The sequence below is a fragment of the Balaenoptera acutorostrata genome, chromosome 15 (genome assembly GCF_949987535.1).
Source record: "Balaenoptera acutorostrata chromosome 15, mBalAcu1.1, whole genome shotgun sequence".
NCBI lineage: Eukaryota > Metazoa > Chordata > Mammalia > Artiodactyla > Balaenopteridae > Balaenoptera > Balaenoptera acutorostrata.
The window spans coordinates 48847881-48864057 of NC_080078.1; the positions used below are offsets into that span (position 1 = coordinate 48847881).

General features: G+C 37.7%; 1 protein-coding gene across 4 annotated transcripts in view; it reads right to left on the reverse strand.

Annotated features, from left to right (window-relative positions):
- NDUFAF5 (NADH:ubiquinone oxidoreductase complex assembly factor 5) overlaps positions 1–16177 on the reverse strand; it is a 35477-nt gene that overhangs the window by 11836 nt on the left and 7464 nt on the right. For 3 of the 4 annotated variants that reach the window (XR_009005377.1, XM_057528948.1, XM_057528947.1), the window contains exons 4-8: positions 14883–14930; positions 13561–13664; positions 9721–9760; positions 6770–6967; positions 2765–2825 (exon numbers count right to left, since the gene is read on the reverse strand). Coding sequence is in view for 3 of the 4 variants with exons in the window: in XM_057528948.1 (XP_057384931.1) it covers positions 2765–2825; positions 6770–6967; positions 9721–9760; positions 13561–13664; positions 14883–14930 (451 nt within the window). In the remaining variant the exon portion in view is untranslated. The remainder of the gene's footprint in view (positions 1–2764; positions 2826–6769; positions 6968–9720; positions 9761–13560; positions 13665–14882; positions 14931–16177) is intronic. The other variant, XM_057528949.1, reaches the window with a different exon arrangement.

The following is a 16177-nucleotide window of genomic DNA, read 5'->3' on the forward strand; positions in this document are numbered from 1 at the left end:
CCAGTGTTCACTGCTGCACTATTTCCAATAGCCAGAACATGGAAGCAACCTAAATGTGCATCAACAGAGGAATGGATAAAGATGATATGGTATATATATATAATGGAATACTACTCAGTCATAAAAAAGAACGAAATAATGCCATTTGCAGCAACATGGATGGCCCTAGAGATTGTCATACTGAGTGAAGTAAGACAGAGAAAGACAAATATCATATAATATTCCTTATATGTGGAATCTAAAAAAAGGGTACAAATGAACTTATCTACAAAACAGAAATAGAGTTACAGATGTAGAAAACAAACTTATGGTTACCACGGGGTAAGGGTGGGGGAAGGATAAATTGGGAGATTGTGGTTGACATATACACACTACTATATATAAAATAATAAGGACCTACTGTATACCACAGGGAACTCTACTCAATACTCTGTAATGGCCTATTTGGGAAAAGAATCTAAAAAAAGAGTGGATATATGTATATGTATAACTGATTCATTTTGCTGTATACCTGAAACTAACACAACATTGTAAATCAACTATACTCCAATAAAAAAAAAAAAGCGTGACTACAAGAGTAAGTTTTTGACTACATATCTTTCCCCTTATAAAGTTGACAGAAGCACCGTACTCAGAGGAGGCTGAATGATGGGTAAAATGGACTTTGTTACAAATGGGCAGCTACAAGAAGCAGGAGAGTCAGTCAAGAGGGTGCCAGAACAGGGGTCAAGAAGGCAAGAGTTTAGCGCCCAGTTCTACCACTAACAGGCAAGTGTTCTCTTTGGGCCTGATATTTCTGACTTGTAGGACAGGGGTAAAGTAGTTACCAGAGGGTTATTAGAGAAGCAAGTGCAACAGTGCTTATGAAAAACTATTAAATCTATAAACAAACATGAGGTATGTATTTTTATAATTCACTTGCTTTAAATCATCTTACAATTTTTCAGGATACAGATTAAGGCTCCCCCAGGTAAGCAGAGTTTTGGTTTCAGAGAACACACTTCTGATGCCTTCAGCTTCCCCCATTCATCAAAACTGTCTATGCCATTTGCGTGATAAAAAATCAGACCTCATAAATTCTCACTGACGTAAGTTGAGGCTCTCCTCTGAGCAAACCACTTCTCCAGCCTTCCCCTCAGTCAGCAGCCTTTTGGGGTTGGGAGGTTGGGTTTGTGTCCTTGCTGCTCCTCAAAGCTTCTCCCAGGCCATGACCTCTCTACTGCTTCCAACACCACCTATTCACAAGTGACTCACAATGTTTACCTGGGCCAGTTGCCTCCTCTGAGCTACACAGCCACACACTCCACTGCCTACCTGACGTCTTGTTTCAGCTGTTTCAAAAGCGTTTCCAACCCAACATGCCCAAGTGTGAACTCAAGAGCTGTCCCTGCCCATACTTGGTCATCTTCTACTGTTTCTCTATCAATGAAGGGCACCATCTATCTGGCTAGGAGAGCCAGAAACTCAGTGCTATGTTTGAAATGTCTCTCTCCTTCATCGGCCCATGTGTAATCCATCAGCAAGAACTGTCACAATTATCTCGTAAATATCTCCAGAATCCATTCACTTCTCTCCATCTCCACTGCCACCACCTTAGTCCTAACCACCATCATTTCTCAGTAAGCTTTCCAGCCGTTAAGTCGCCTACTAGTTTATCTGCCAATCCATTTAAAAAAAAAAATACAAATCTGACATCATGACCCCTCCCCCCATTAAAATACCTCAAGGGGCCTTTTAAGATAAAGACAATCTTAACAAAGGTTACAAGGCTCCCATTTACCTACCAATTTAATCAGTCAACTTTTCTTTTTACTCCCTGTATTCTGGCCAAAATGCCCTTCTTTCAGTTCTTGCCATGTTCTTTCTTGCAACAGGGCCTTTGCACAGGCTGTTCCCTGTGCCTGGGACTCACTTCCTCCCTGCTTTGCCTAGTGACCCCGCTTCATTTTTTAGGGCACAACCATCACTTCCTCAGACAGGACTTTGTTGACTCTGCCACACCAGGACCTATCCCACCTAACCCCCTGGCAACCCCCAATCCTATACTAACCCAACTACCTGCTTTCTTTCTACCTGTGCCTGGATCTGAGCTGCCAAGTGTTGCTGGAGAAAGTCACTGAGGTGTTCTACCACCCTCACATGCTCCTTCAAGAAAGTCCTGCCAGGACAGGAATAAAGACGCAGACGTGGAGAGTGGACTTGAGGACACGGGAATGGGGAGGGGTAAGCTGGGACGAGATGAGAGAGTGTCATGGACATATATACACTACCAAATGTAGAATGGATGGCTGGTGGGAAGCAGCTGCATAGCACAGGGAGATGAGCTCGGTGCTTTGTGACCACCTAGAGGGATGCGAAAGGGAGGGTGGGAGCGAGACGCAAGAGGGAGGGGTTATGGGGATATATGTATATGTATAGCTGATTCACTTTGTTATACAGCAGAAACTAATACAACACTGTAAAGCAATTATACTCCAATAAAGATGTTAAAAAAAAAAAAAAGAAAGTCCTGCCAGCCTTTCACAGGCAGTCACAGCTCTAAGTTCCTCTACTTCACAGCACTTACCACAATTCTAGTTTAACATTTATCTTTGTGGCAGCTGCCTCATGTCAGCCTCACCCATTTTACAGTATAAACTCCATGAAGACAGTCCGCTTTCTCCTCACCCAGTGTATCTCTAGTGCTTGGCCCCAGTGCTTGCCATAGTCAGCCCTCAAAATACGACTCTCAAATGGAGTCTAAAAATTCTTTAAAGTGTCTTACCTTGTAAATCTTCCATCAATTCAAACATTCCAGGATAGTTAACTTGAATTTCATCAGTGTCCTATTCAAAAAGAAAGACAAATCCTTTAGCATTCATTACCAAAAATCCAGATTAGAAAAGAGGTTGTAGAGATTGCCCAGACCAATCTCTCACGGTAAGCAGGAATCTTCTTTACAGTATTCTTCACAGATGTCATCTGGCTTACACTTGATTTACAAAGATTTCAAATTGCAGAATAAGTGCTTGCCATTCTAACAGTAATCTTTCTATAACTCCATCAACTGGTTCTAATTCTCTCCTTGGGATTAACATAGAATAAAGTCTATTCTGTACTCTGCAAACAATTACCCTTTTCTTCAAGTCTTTGAAAACTCTTCCAGGACACTATAATTTTTTCAGGGGAAGGGGTTAGGCTTCTAGACAAAATTTATAGATCCTTACATGTGCTGACTTCATTTTTCTCTACATAGTCAATATCAATCTCACTCTCTCTCAAAATGTGACACCCAGAACCAAGCCAAAAAGGGTCATCTCCCAAGATGCTTACATTCTACTCCCAGTGATGCAGCAATACTACATGGACTAGTTTAGGAAAGGGCACATGGCTGGCACATACACAGTTTATTTCTCAAGTGAACTGCTGAGCAATGATACCCCACTCTTTCTGAAGTTTGATACAGGGGTTCACTGGTGGTACAGAGGCAGAGACCACTGATGCTCCCCAAACATCCAGGTACTTACTCCTTGACACTTCAGAACCCCAGACATTTCTCCTGGCAAAAGAAAAGTGAGGTGGAGGCAAGGTAATAAAGAGCTAGTGAGCCTTTTCCAGGCCGTCTCTGCTGCAGTGACCTTAAAGGATACAAGGCCGAGATGGCACAACTACAGGATGGAGAGGAGCTGCCCAACCAGCATGGCTGTGATGTGATAAAAACTCTGTGTTAACCACTCAGATGTAGGAGTTTGTCTACATTGGAAACTAGCCCTGAATATAGGACACTTTTTTTTCAAGTTTGCTATCAAAATGCTGCACGTATCTCAAACTTCATCTTATTGGCACTAACCACTTTTGAAGTATCTAGATCTTTTTGTATTCTGTACATTTATCTAATATGTTAACTACACCTCCCAATTTTGGACTTCAATGTTGCACAGAATCAAGCACAAAACCCTAAGGAACACTTATCAAAAATATCCATTCTAATTCCTAAAGAAATGTAAAACAAAATGACCAATTACTATTTTTTTTTAACATTAGAGATACAAAACAAAAGTATAAGCGGCGGATTAACATACACTGTCGATGAGGCATGCCAATTAATGCTACCTTATGGAGAGTAATTTTACTCTGTCAAAACTTGGAATGCATAGATTCTTTGACTAGGCAATGCCATTGCTAGAAACTGATCTGACAGATTATGTAAAAGAAATTCATTGCAGCATTTTTTGAAAGAGTATTAAAAAAACAAACAACAAACCGGAAACAATTTAAATGTCCATTAACAGAGAGCAGGTTAAATAAAGTATATCTATTCAATGAAATACTATATAGCTGTCAAAAAAGAATGTGGTAGATGTATGTTTGTAGGGGAGGATCTCCAAGATATGTTACTGACTGGGGGAAAAAAAAGAGTGCATATAGAAAAAAGCAAAAGAGTATATATTGTTGCATATGTACATTTAGGTGATATAACTGTACTCCAGTCTGTGAGGAAAAAGTGTTCTGAAAGGATATACAAGACAGTTAACCAAAGTCATCCTTGTGGAAAGGAATGGGGTGTCAGAAGGCAGAAGGAGACTTCTGTTCATTTTGGACCCACTCTCTTACTCTCTCTATACATGGTTTGTGTTTTTTTTCATTTTTTTAAAAAACATATGCATGGATCAGGTTGTATGTGCACTTTTTAATAAGACCATCTCTGGATAGTCCCTTCTATATATTTTTCTACATTGGGAAATTATTTTTAAAAAGAGATTCTAAGATTAAAAATAAAATTCCTTCCAGGCTAATGCCTAACCATTAAACAATATCCTTTGAAAACAATTCAACGAAAGCAACTAAAAGCACCATCTCCTTCTCAATCAAAAGAGTACCACAATAGCCTTGTCAAAGGTCTTATTCAAATTAAGATGGGGACCATACTTGCACTTTTCTTCTAATATACTAGTCTGGAAACTATTCTAAAAGGAAATGAGCTTCATTTAGAATGCCAACTAACTCTAAAAATAATTCACTAAGAGGGTCATATAAATGTAAATATAATTACATGATATTAATTTAACTTGATTTCACTTTAAAAATAAAAATCCATTGCAGTATAAAAGTAATATATCTAATGTTGTACGAAACATAAACCTGTATAATTGATTATATAAAAGCTTTCTTGCATGGGAGTTTTAGAAAATGAATTAGGATGCAATGTTAATACAGCACTTCAGAGACAATGTATATGTCTCAAGGAACAAATTTCTATAGATTTTATATATTAAATTAGCAACTAATTTTACAAACTATAGAGAAGATTATACAGCAATATTTTTGCATTATATTAATGTTTGAGTCATCCTGCTCAATTTTGGAGAAGTATATGGAAGGTATTCTGAATTATTTGAATTCCCAATTAACAGAAATGTAGGCTTTGAAATGTTATACTGTCAGGTTAAACATTTTTAGTAGAAATCTTTCTAGAACACACAACTCATTTTACAACCATAGAAAACTGCAAGTAGTTAACATAATTTAACTTTCTTTTGATGACTCAGTAGACGTCTCATCTTTTTCCTAATGGGCAATGACTTTTGAGTCCCTTAATACTGCTGACTAACCTGTTTGACTGGGCACGAGTTCTTCAACATCACTCTGTGAGGGTTGTCGTCAGTTCCCAGTCTCTGTCTCTTCCCTTCCCTGGAAGGGAAACCCCTTCCCAACATCAGAGGCCCTGCTGGTCTACGCCCCTTGCTTTCTATCAAAGCACGGAAGGATAGGACAAGCCATTTTCGGTAGGTTAATTTTATGAAATATACTCACACTACATCTCCTTAAAAAGTTACTTTAAGTTTATAGTCTCTAATTATGCAATGAGAAGCTTTTTTCATTAAAAAAATTCCTATTTCTTCTAATCAGGTTTAGAGATGTTTTTAGGCCTGAGGGGTTTGGAAAATCATGACAAGTCCATTCTCTGGAAGGCAGTAATGACATCTTTTAGAATGACTTTGTTGCTGAAGGAGGTTTGAAGGGGGAATCACTGTCCGGATGCGTCCCTGAGGGAAGCCTTGGCCTGGAAAGTGTCAGGAGTAGAGGGAGGAGGAGAGAGGAAGGCAGGAACTAGTACTTATTGAGCATTTATTGTGAAGGTCCAGGCACTTTACACCCTTTAAATTATTTAATCCTAACGGCCACCTGTGGTGAGTAACATTTGCATTTTTTTTAAAAAATGAATGCTCAGAGAGGTGAAGTAAATCCCCCAAAGTCCCCTAGCTAGTAAAGGGGCAAGGTAAGGATCCAAATTATACTGTCAGACACCAGCACCCTGCACCATCACTGCACCATGGTGACTCCTTGTTTCTTCATCGCTGACGGTCTCGGGTCCTCTTCCCAGATCTCTCCAGCCCTGATGGTGTACAGCCCCCGTCCTCCCTTCTCTACCTGGATCTAACCCTGGGCCTCGTGAATGCACGCTCTCATTTCTGCCTCACACGGCACCACTTCACTTGAGGGCTGGTGGTAGAGGCAATGCTGTGAATGCTCCCGTACACCCCGTTCCCTCCTCCTCTGGGATGCTCTAACTCTCATGTTACACCTAACTCTGGATTTGAAGATTGTGATGGAGTAGCATGTCTTAGAAAACAGCCTCCTTGTTAACTGAGGTACATTCTTTGTTTGAGTTACTTATTCAGGTAATGTATAAAAAATTTTACATTCCTACCTTTATCAAGATAAAAAGAGAGAGCGATTATTTCTGAACTGTGTAATTAATGGGTTACTCAATTCTCTTGATAGTTACCACAGTCAGCGTATTAAAGCCGGCTCTCCCGAGCAGATGTCCTAGGTCATTGACAGCAGTGAAAGGAGAGACGTGTGGAGAAAATCCTCCTTCCCTTTCTGTTTCCGCTAACTGTAATGAACACCGGAGTTCATAGAGAGTGTCACCTCCAAACACTGCACCAATAAACACTCCATCTGGTTTTAAAACATAATGAATCTGTAATAAATATAAACAACAAAACTATTCAAAATTTGACATATAAAAATATTAAAAGGATATATGGTATCTAGATCAATATTTTATGATTACCATTCTTACTTTGTCAAATTAATAACCAGATAATTTAATAAATAACACTTAGACAACCAACTGTCAGAAAGGCATTGCAGTATAATATTGTTGTGAAGATAGACATTTACTGATAGTGTTAATATCTATAAAATATTTTATGTTTTCAATTTTTTATAATAGACAAAACTGACTCTTATAATCAGTAAAATATTGAAAGAAAAAAATTTTAAAGTGTGGTAGAGTACAAAAACCACCATCCTCCCTGTATCTGTGCCCTCTGAAACGCTGCTCTGCAACAACACCCATTAAGGGATGGAGCCTACTAACCCCTCCTAGAATCTGGGCTAGCCTTGTGACTTGCACTGACCAAAAGAATGCAGAGCAAGTTGACAGTGTGTCAGTGTCAAGCCGAGGTCTCAATGGCCTTGCTGCTTCCACCTGCTCTCTAGGAGCCCCGCCTGGCCACCACGTTGTGAACAAGCCTGAGCTGGCCTGGTGAAGGATGAGAGGAAGAGGAGCAGAGATGAGCCAGGCGTCCCAGCTGAAGCCATCTGACAGCTCCAACACAATCCACTGGCAGATCAGACACACGGGTGAGCCAAGCCAGACCCAGAAGAGTTTCCTAAGTCCAGCTCAAATCCCTAATTCACAAAATTATGAGCTAATTATTTTTAAAACAAAAAGTTGAGGTGGCTTATTATGCAGAAAAAGCTGATTTACAGAGAAACCATTATGATTCACAACATTAATCTAGCAACATTTTAGTTAAAATATTAACATATTAATCCAGTAACATACAGAATTAAGAAGTAACCAACTTATTTTTCAGCTTTAAAACAAAAACCAGTTTTAATTGATAACTTGAGCAAAATAGCGGCCAGAATGAATTCCAGAATCATAAGTGTTTACTCAATGACTCTTAGAACTACAATCTTTAACTAGTTTTGACTCTGACTATTCTCAACAACGAGGAACATTACAGGACAGGGTGGATTCTGAAGTGCATCAGTACCCAAATCACAGGAGGCTCTTCTAATTCAAGTATGCATCTTGAATTTATATTTAATACATTATGAAGCAATTACAAAACAGTATATAAGCAAACCGACTGTAAAATCTTTTAGTTTTTTTCTTCTGCCCCTTTAGTGTTACTTCTTTCTTTTGCCACCAAACTCTAATATAACGTACCTAGAATTTAGTCCTCAGCTCTCTTCAGCTTCTCTCTACCACAGAGGGCTTATCAGTTCCCATGGCTTTCACAAGGATCACTTTCCAATCTCTACCTTGAGCTTCCCAGAACTCTAAACTTGTCTTTAGCTGCCTGTACGCCATGAACATCTGTCTCTTGGTAAACTTACTCCCTCCCCTTCCCCAGTACATCCAACACACACACAACACTTTTTCTCAAACCAACTCCCTTTCCAAATGCCATATTTCTGTTAATTACCATTTTCTATTCCCTTTATCTGATCACTACCATTCTTTCCCCTACTTTTACTAATTATTCTCCAGGCATCCAGACTCAAAACTTTAAGGCAAGCTTTGACTCCTGACTCTTTTTGATCTTCAGCTCTAACCAGCCACCAAACTGTTGATTCTTACTTTGCAGAGTCCTAAATACCTTTCTCTTCTTTTTAACTCTTACCATTGCCACATAGGTTTAGTGTATCTCATGCCTGGGCACTGAAACAGTCTCTCTTCCATGTCACCAACTTCCAGTATCAGTTTTCTAATCAGCAAAATGAAGCTATCCTGCAGAGTTATTTAACACATATATAAAACAGAGCACAGTGACTGGCAAACAGTATATGCTTAAGATATGGTAGTTAGTATCCTGCCTACCAGCTTTTTAATCATGTCACTTTCCTCTTCAAAATTCTCTAGTGGCTCTGAATTGCCTTAAGAAAAAACTCCTAATTCCTTAATCTGTCACCTAAGTCTGCCTAAATCTGGTCACAATATTCCTCATCTACACCCTGGCACTATACTAATTCTCCAGCAGCCTTCCTCTTTGTCCTTTCAGGCTCCTGAGCCTCTTACACCTCCCCTCTATCCCGGGATTCTGCCTTCCTGGAGTGTATTCCCACTCCAAATCTGACCTACCCTTTGAGGCCCTGTTCAAGAAATTCCTTCCTCTTAAAGCTTTCCTAGGCCACTCCAAGCCACAGGGATCTCCTTCCCTCCTCTGAACACGATGCTTTTTACCCACCCTTCACCTGTTTGTTGATCAATATCAACCAAGAAGCGTTTACTAGCATTGCCTAAGTATAAGGCATGGGGGAGATACAAACACTGTAGGAACAAATAGGTTCTCACCCACGAAAAATTTATAGGCAATTCAGGAAGAAAAGAAAGCCGCACAGAAAATGTCTTATGATATCAGTACTATTTTGTACAAGTCTTAAATATTTATGAAAACTTTAGTAACATCTCCATAATTAGATTTCTTAATTCTCAGGGAACAGGGAGTCACTAATGTACTTCTTAATATGCCAAAGGGCACCAAGTGTATCTGGCCGACAGAAGATAATCAATTTTTTATTTGCTTCCGTTTCCAATTGTCAAAAATATAAAATGGAAAACATCTGTAAGTTTCTGTGTAAAAACAGAAACATCTATAAGTTGCTAATAATAAGCAAAATAACACAGGCTATTAGAATCAACACTAAGATTTTTACCTGTTCAAGTGCTCTAGGAAGGTCATTCACCCAGTGCAAACTAAAATATAAAACACACATTTGTTTTAGCTTAATGTGTATAATTAATTAGTACGAGCAGCACTAGTATAATGATAAGCCACAAAAAAGGTGTAAATTTTGATGTTTGAAATTGCATATCAAAATTCACTGATTGTTTTCATACAAGTTTTATTTATTTATTTATTTTTGGCTGTGTTGGGTCTTCGATCCGTGCGAGGGCTTTCTCCAGTTGCGGCAAGCGGGGGCCACTCTTCATCGCGGTGCGGGGACCGCTCTTCATCGCGGTGCGCGGGCCTTTCTCTATCGCGGCCCCTCCCGTCGCGGGGCACAGGCTCCAGACGCGCAGGCTCAGCAATTGTGGCTCACGGGCCCAGCTGCTCCGCGGCATGTGGGATCCTCCCAGACCAGGGCTCGAACCCGTGTCCCCTGCATTAGCAGGCAGATTCTCAACCACTGCGCCACCAGGGAAGCCCTCATACAAGTTTTAAAATAAAAAATATTCCTAGGGAATTACCTTCCTTCCGTTGCAGGAGAAAATGTGACAGTATATCGCTTTCCTGATATGATTATCTCTACAATTAGTCTTCAATGAATAAAGTAAAAGTCAACTTTTCTAAAGCATACATACAAATGGCCAACAGGTATATGAAAAGATGCTCAACAACACTAATAATTAGGGAAATGCAAATCAAAACCACAGTGAGATGTTACCTTATACCTATCAGGATGTCCATCAACAAAAAGAGATGACAAAGGCTGGTGAGGATGTGGAGAAAAGAGAGCCCTTGTGCATTGTTGGTGGGAACGTAAACTGGAACAGCTGCTATGGAAAACAGTATGAAGGTTCCTCAAAAAATTAAAAATTGAACTACCATATGATCCAGCAATCCCACATCTAGATATTTATCTGAAGGAAGTATATGAAGGTTCCTCAAAAAATTAAAAATTGAACTACCATATGATCCAGCAATCCCACATCTAGATATTCATCTGAAGGAAGTAAAGTCATTATCTTGAAGAGATATCTGTATTCCCATGTTCATAGCAGTATTATTCACAGTAGCCAAGGTATGGAAACAATCCAAGTGTCCATTAAGAGATGAATGGATAAAAAAGATGTGGTGTGTACACAGACACAGACACAGACACACACACACACACAGACACACACACACAGAGGAATATTATTCACCCATAAAAAAGAAGGAAATCCTGCCTTTTGGGTCAACATGGATGGACCTTGAGGGCATTATGCTAAGTGAAATAAGCAAGACGAAGGAAGAAAAATACTGTATGTTCTCACTTATATGCAGAATCTAAAAAAGCCAAACACATAGAAACAGAGTAGAATGGTGGCTGCCAGGGGCAGAGGGAAACGGAGATGTTCATCAAAGGATACAAACTCCCAGCTTTAAGATAAACAAGGTTTGGGGATCTAATACACAGCATGGTGACTGTAATTAACAACACTGTATTATATAATTGAAGGCTTTTAGGAGAGTAGATTTTAAATGTTATCACCACATACATACACAAAAAATTGCAATTATGTGAAGGGATGAAAATTGTTAACTAACCTTATTGTGGTAATCATTTTGCAATATATATATATATGTATTTGATCATCATATGGTACACCTTAAACTTACGTATGTTATATACAAATAATATCTCAATAAAGCTGGGGAAAAATATAAAGTAAAAATCATCCCTATCTGGCATCTCATTTAAACAGTGCTATTCTGAGAAATTATTTGAAGTAGTAAAAATAAGGACCTGGGGGCTTCCCTGGTGGCACAGTGGTTTGGAGTCCGCCTGCCAATGCAGGGGACACGGGTTCAAGCCCTGGTCTGGAAAGATCCCACATGCCGCAGAGCAACTAGGCCCGTGAGCCACAGCTACTGAGCCTGCACGTCTGGAGCCTGTGCTCCACAACAAGAGAGGCTGCGATAGTGAGAGGCCCGCGCACCGCGATGAAGAGGGGCCCCCACTTGCCACAACTAGAGAAAGCCCTCGCACAGAAACGAAGACCCAACACAGCCATACATACATACATACATACATACATACATAAAAAAAAAGAATGTAAGCAGACAAGAATATCATTAAAAAAAAAAAAAAAAGAGGGGCCCCCACTTGCCACAACTAGAGAAAGCCCTCGCACAGAAACGAAGACCCAACACAGCCAAAAATAAATAAATTAATTAATGAAAAAAAAAAAGGACCTGATGACATATTCAAGGAAGTTCACCAATTAAATCAAATAATTAAGCTAGATATATATAGAATTAAATCAAACAATTAAGCTAGATATATATAGAATTCTAAGTCCTACTTTCGTGGGGTGAGGGGGGGGAAGCCACTTCATCAGACCTATAATTTTCCCAAGGCAAACAGTATTACTCATCAAAAATAACTCAGTGAGTTTTCTGATAAATAATATCCCATATTTTTAAGACTATAAAAAAGAATAAATAAACTCAAAGTTCTATATACTTAAAACTTAATTTTAGAAGTGTCTTGCATTGTCTTTGGACTCTATTTGACCCTCTCCCAGAGTGTGGTGTCGTATAACCACAAGACTCAGTCTCTGTAGAGTATGGTCACACTTTCCTGGTAGAGCTGGCATCCTCTTAGCTGAATTCCAGGACAGCACCAAAGACCCATTTCAAACCATACTATGTTAAGCTCACATTTATCTTTCATAATGCTTTCTAACAATTATTTGATACTTTAAAAATTAAGGTCATATTATAAACTCTATCATACTTATGGGGAAACTGAAAGTGACAGAATTACAGTAGTTACTTGCAAATAGCAAGCACATGAGCTAAAGTTAAAACTCAGGTTCTGACTCCCTGCCCAGGGCTCTTTCCCTTAGACCAAGGCTCTGTAATGTTTTCCATTTCACAGTAGAATCTGAATACTTTTCTAAGTTTGTTCAGCACACCTCAAAAAGCAGAGAAAAAATTACAAACTCACTAAAGAAAACAGCAAGGGTGACCAACTCTCCCAGTTTCCTGGAACTGAGGGGTTTCCTGAGACACAGGCCTTTCAGTGCTAACACTGGTAAAGTCTTGGGCAAACCATAATGACAGGTCACCCTAAAAACAGCCATTAAAAGGGCTGAACTGAGCATGTTGAATCTTTGAAAAAAAAATCTGACTATAATAATAAGGAGAAATAAGGCACCACATAGAATATTTTATTTTCTCTCTCAGATGCTGAGGTCTTTGAGGACAGGATTCCTGTCTGAATTCATTTTTCAATTCCCCAAAGCATCGAGCTCAGTGCCTTGTACATTATAATCTATTCAACAAATATTTATAATATATGTTTTTGTAATAAATGTGGAGGGACATGGTAGGAAGCACAAAGGGAAAAAGTAACCTTGAGGACTACATTTCTGTGTAGAAGAATTAAAGTTAAAGGAAATACGAGCTTTTCCTTATTTGCCAGAATGAGTTTATAAGGGTGCTCTAACATCTGAATATTGGAGCCAGTATACTCTTTCAAACTCTTGCCCCCATCAACATGTAACTAGGTTACATCAGCGAGGAAAACCCTTCTAACACAGATGAACTTTAGCAAATTAAGGAAAGTTGGGAAGGAAAAAAAATGAGGTACTATATCACTTATCTCCACTAGGGAGCATATAATCCATAATTCTTTACCAGAGAAAACTGGTTTGTGACTTAAAATAAGTTATTAAGAACTTACTCCATTATCTATTTTATTTACCTTATAATATTAAAACTTTATAGCATAAATTATCTATTTTTAGCATATATTTTTTAAAAGCACAAATGGATTACCAACCTTAAACTGCTAACCACCAGATCAAATGTATTTTCTCTGAAGGGAAGAAATTCTTCATCAGCTAAAACATTGACAGTAGGAATTTCCATTTCTAAGGCATTTTTCTAAAAGTTAAAAAATAAAAGTTCAAAAACACATTTATATAACATCTTAATTATTAACACAATCATTGTTTGTTAAACTTAAGCCAATATTATATTTACTTAGTTTCTAGTCCTTCCAAAAAATAAAAATTAAAAAAATTAAAAGTTTCAGTGGAATAACTGAAGCCAGAAAACTGCTAGATGAAAATATGGGTGAACACTTTTATACTCTTAGATGAAAATGCCTAAGTAAACATGACTCAAAAACCAGAAATTATAAAGATTGATATACTTGATGATAAACTAATCAAAAACTTCTAAAAAGCAATAAACAATGTAAACAATACATTTGGGAAAATATTTTTTAAATATATGCAGAAAAACTAATATCCCTAAAAAGCAAGTTCTTACAAACCACCTAGAATAAGAACATGCCAAGGTTAAAGTAGATAAAGGACTAAGGTATAGGCACATCATAAATATTACTTACAAAATTCACAAATTGAAAAAAACCAATAGCCAAATACCAATAGTCAAAAGACATCAAGAGCTATTTGGCTACTCTAGTAATCAAAGAAATGCAAATAAAAACAATGAAATTCTACCTTCTGCCTATTACATTGACAAAGACAAAATAAATGGCCCAGTGTTGCCAAAGAGAAGGAGAAAAGAGTGCTTTCATTTAATTCTGTTCTTCAGTCTTTCTAAGGGCAGTCTGGAGATGTATATTAACAGTTTAAAGCTGAACATCAATGAATCCATACATTCCACTATTAGGAATTTATTCCCTGGGAGAAAATAAATCAAAATTGCTTTATATAAGGATGTTCATCACAGTGTTGGTTACTGAGATAATAGAAATACAACTGTCCTTCAACAGAAATTTAGCTAAATAAATCGTGGAATATTCATTCATTGATATAAAACAATGGTATTCTATGAAAAATATAGCATGTTTGCATAATAATGTTTGTATAAAACAGCGTTGGGGAGATATTATATGCCTACAAGGTAGAGACCAAAATGTCACCAGTGGTTGCCTCTGAGTGGTGGGACTAAGGGTGATTTTTCCTTCCTCCATTATACTTCTTGTACTGTTTTACTTTCCATTATGTGTGTTACATTTATAATCAGGAAAAAAACAGCTAATTTCATTTTGAAGGAAATAAAAATAAAGAAGTAAAGAACTAAAAACCAAACCAGGAGATCAGAAACCAATAGTATTAAAAAGCTACCTACCAAAGCATTTTCTGCAATGTCTGTTTGGAAAAACTTTCCAACAGTTTCCTGAAATGGAATAAAGTTGATCAGATAATACAAAAACAAAAAAAAAAACAGTAACAAATCAAACAAAACAACTGTTGAAATTACTAAAGGAAAAAGTGATAATTATAGATTAATTTTCAGCTTTGTAAGGGTATTTTTCTGCATGTAATTAGTATGGTACACAAATACTTTTAATAACACATATTAAGTTACATAGAGTTAAATATATGCAGTCAACCCTACATGTAACATATTTAACAATATTTAATAAAATGGAGAACACAGGTATGAATAATCAGCATCCTTAATTTACTCCACTGGGTGAAGGCTGTGTGTTAACTTTTCCATGGCAGAATATGCTGAGAGCTAGTCCCCACTCTTGTACCACAGAAGATCCCTCCTGCATACCATCCCCAAATTAATCTTTCTTAAACATCACTGTATCACACCCTATAGCTTTCTACCTCCACCTTCCCTGCTGCTATGCCCTTACTTCCAATGCCTATGAAACACCAATCCAGATTCTTTCAAATCCCAGGTCAGATTCTGTGCCCTTTCAGAAGCCTTTGATCAAATGAAACCCTACTGATTTTCCTTTCCCTTGACTCCTGTTGCAGTTTAATGACTGTACCATTTCCATGGCATTTACTATTATCAATAACAGTATTTGGAGAGGCTCATATACACCCTCCTCCTGCCTTGGCTCAAGTGTACTTTTTTTCTAAGTAGATTTGTTATAGAAATCCCACTTTAATCTGTGTCCAGCACAGTGTGCTACATAGAGAGGCTAAAACAATTAATGAATGTTTTTTGGTCTGAATTACAAATTGAAAAATAAAATGGTATAAGCATTAATAAAGGCTACTTATATTTCATCACACACAAGATTTCTAACCAACTGAGGAAATGCATATTTTTCATAGATAAAATATTAGCTTACTCACAACTTCCAAATGAATGTCAATGTGATTTTTATTGTGAATTAAAAATATTTGAACAAAGTGGTAATAAAGCACAATGTATCTTACATAGACTTAAAGAAACTATCAGTAGGAACACAGTATAAAATGGATTCAAAGAAAAGAAAAAATCATTTAAGAAAAAATTACTTAGGAGTAGACACAAAACAACCACTGGTTCCATCACTTTAAAAAAAACAGAGAAATGAGCAATTCTGATATAACCAAACTCTAAATATGATACAAATTGATTAGGAAAGCCTTTCCTTAAAATTAGCCAATTTTATTTCTCAAAGTAAATTAAGTCAT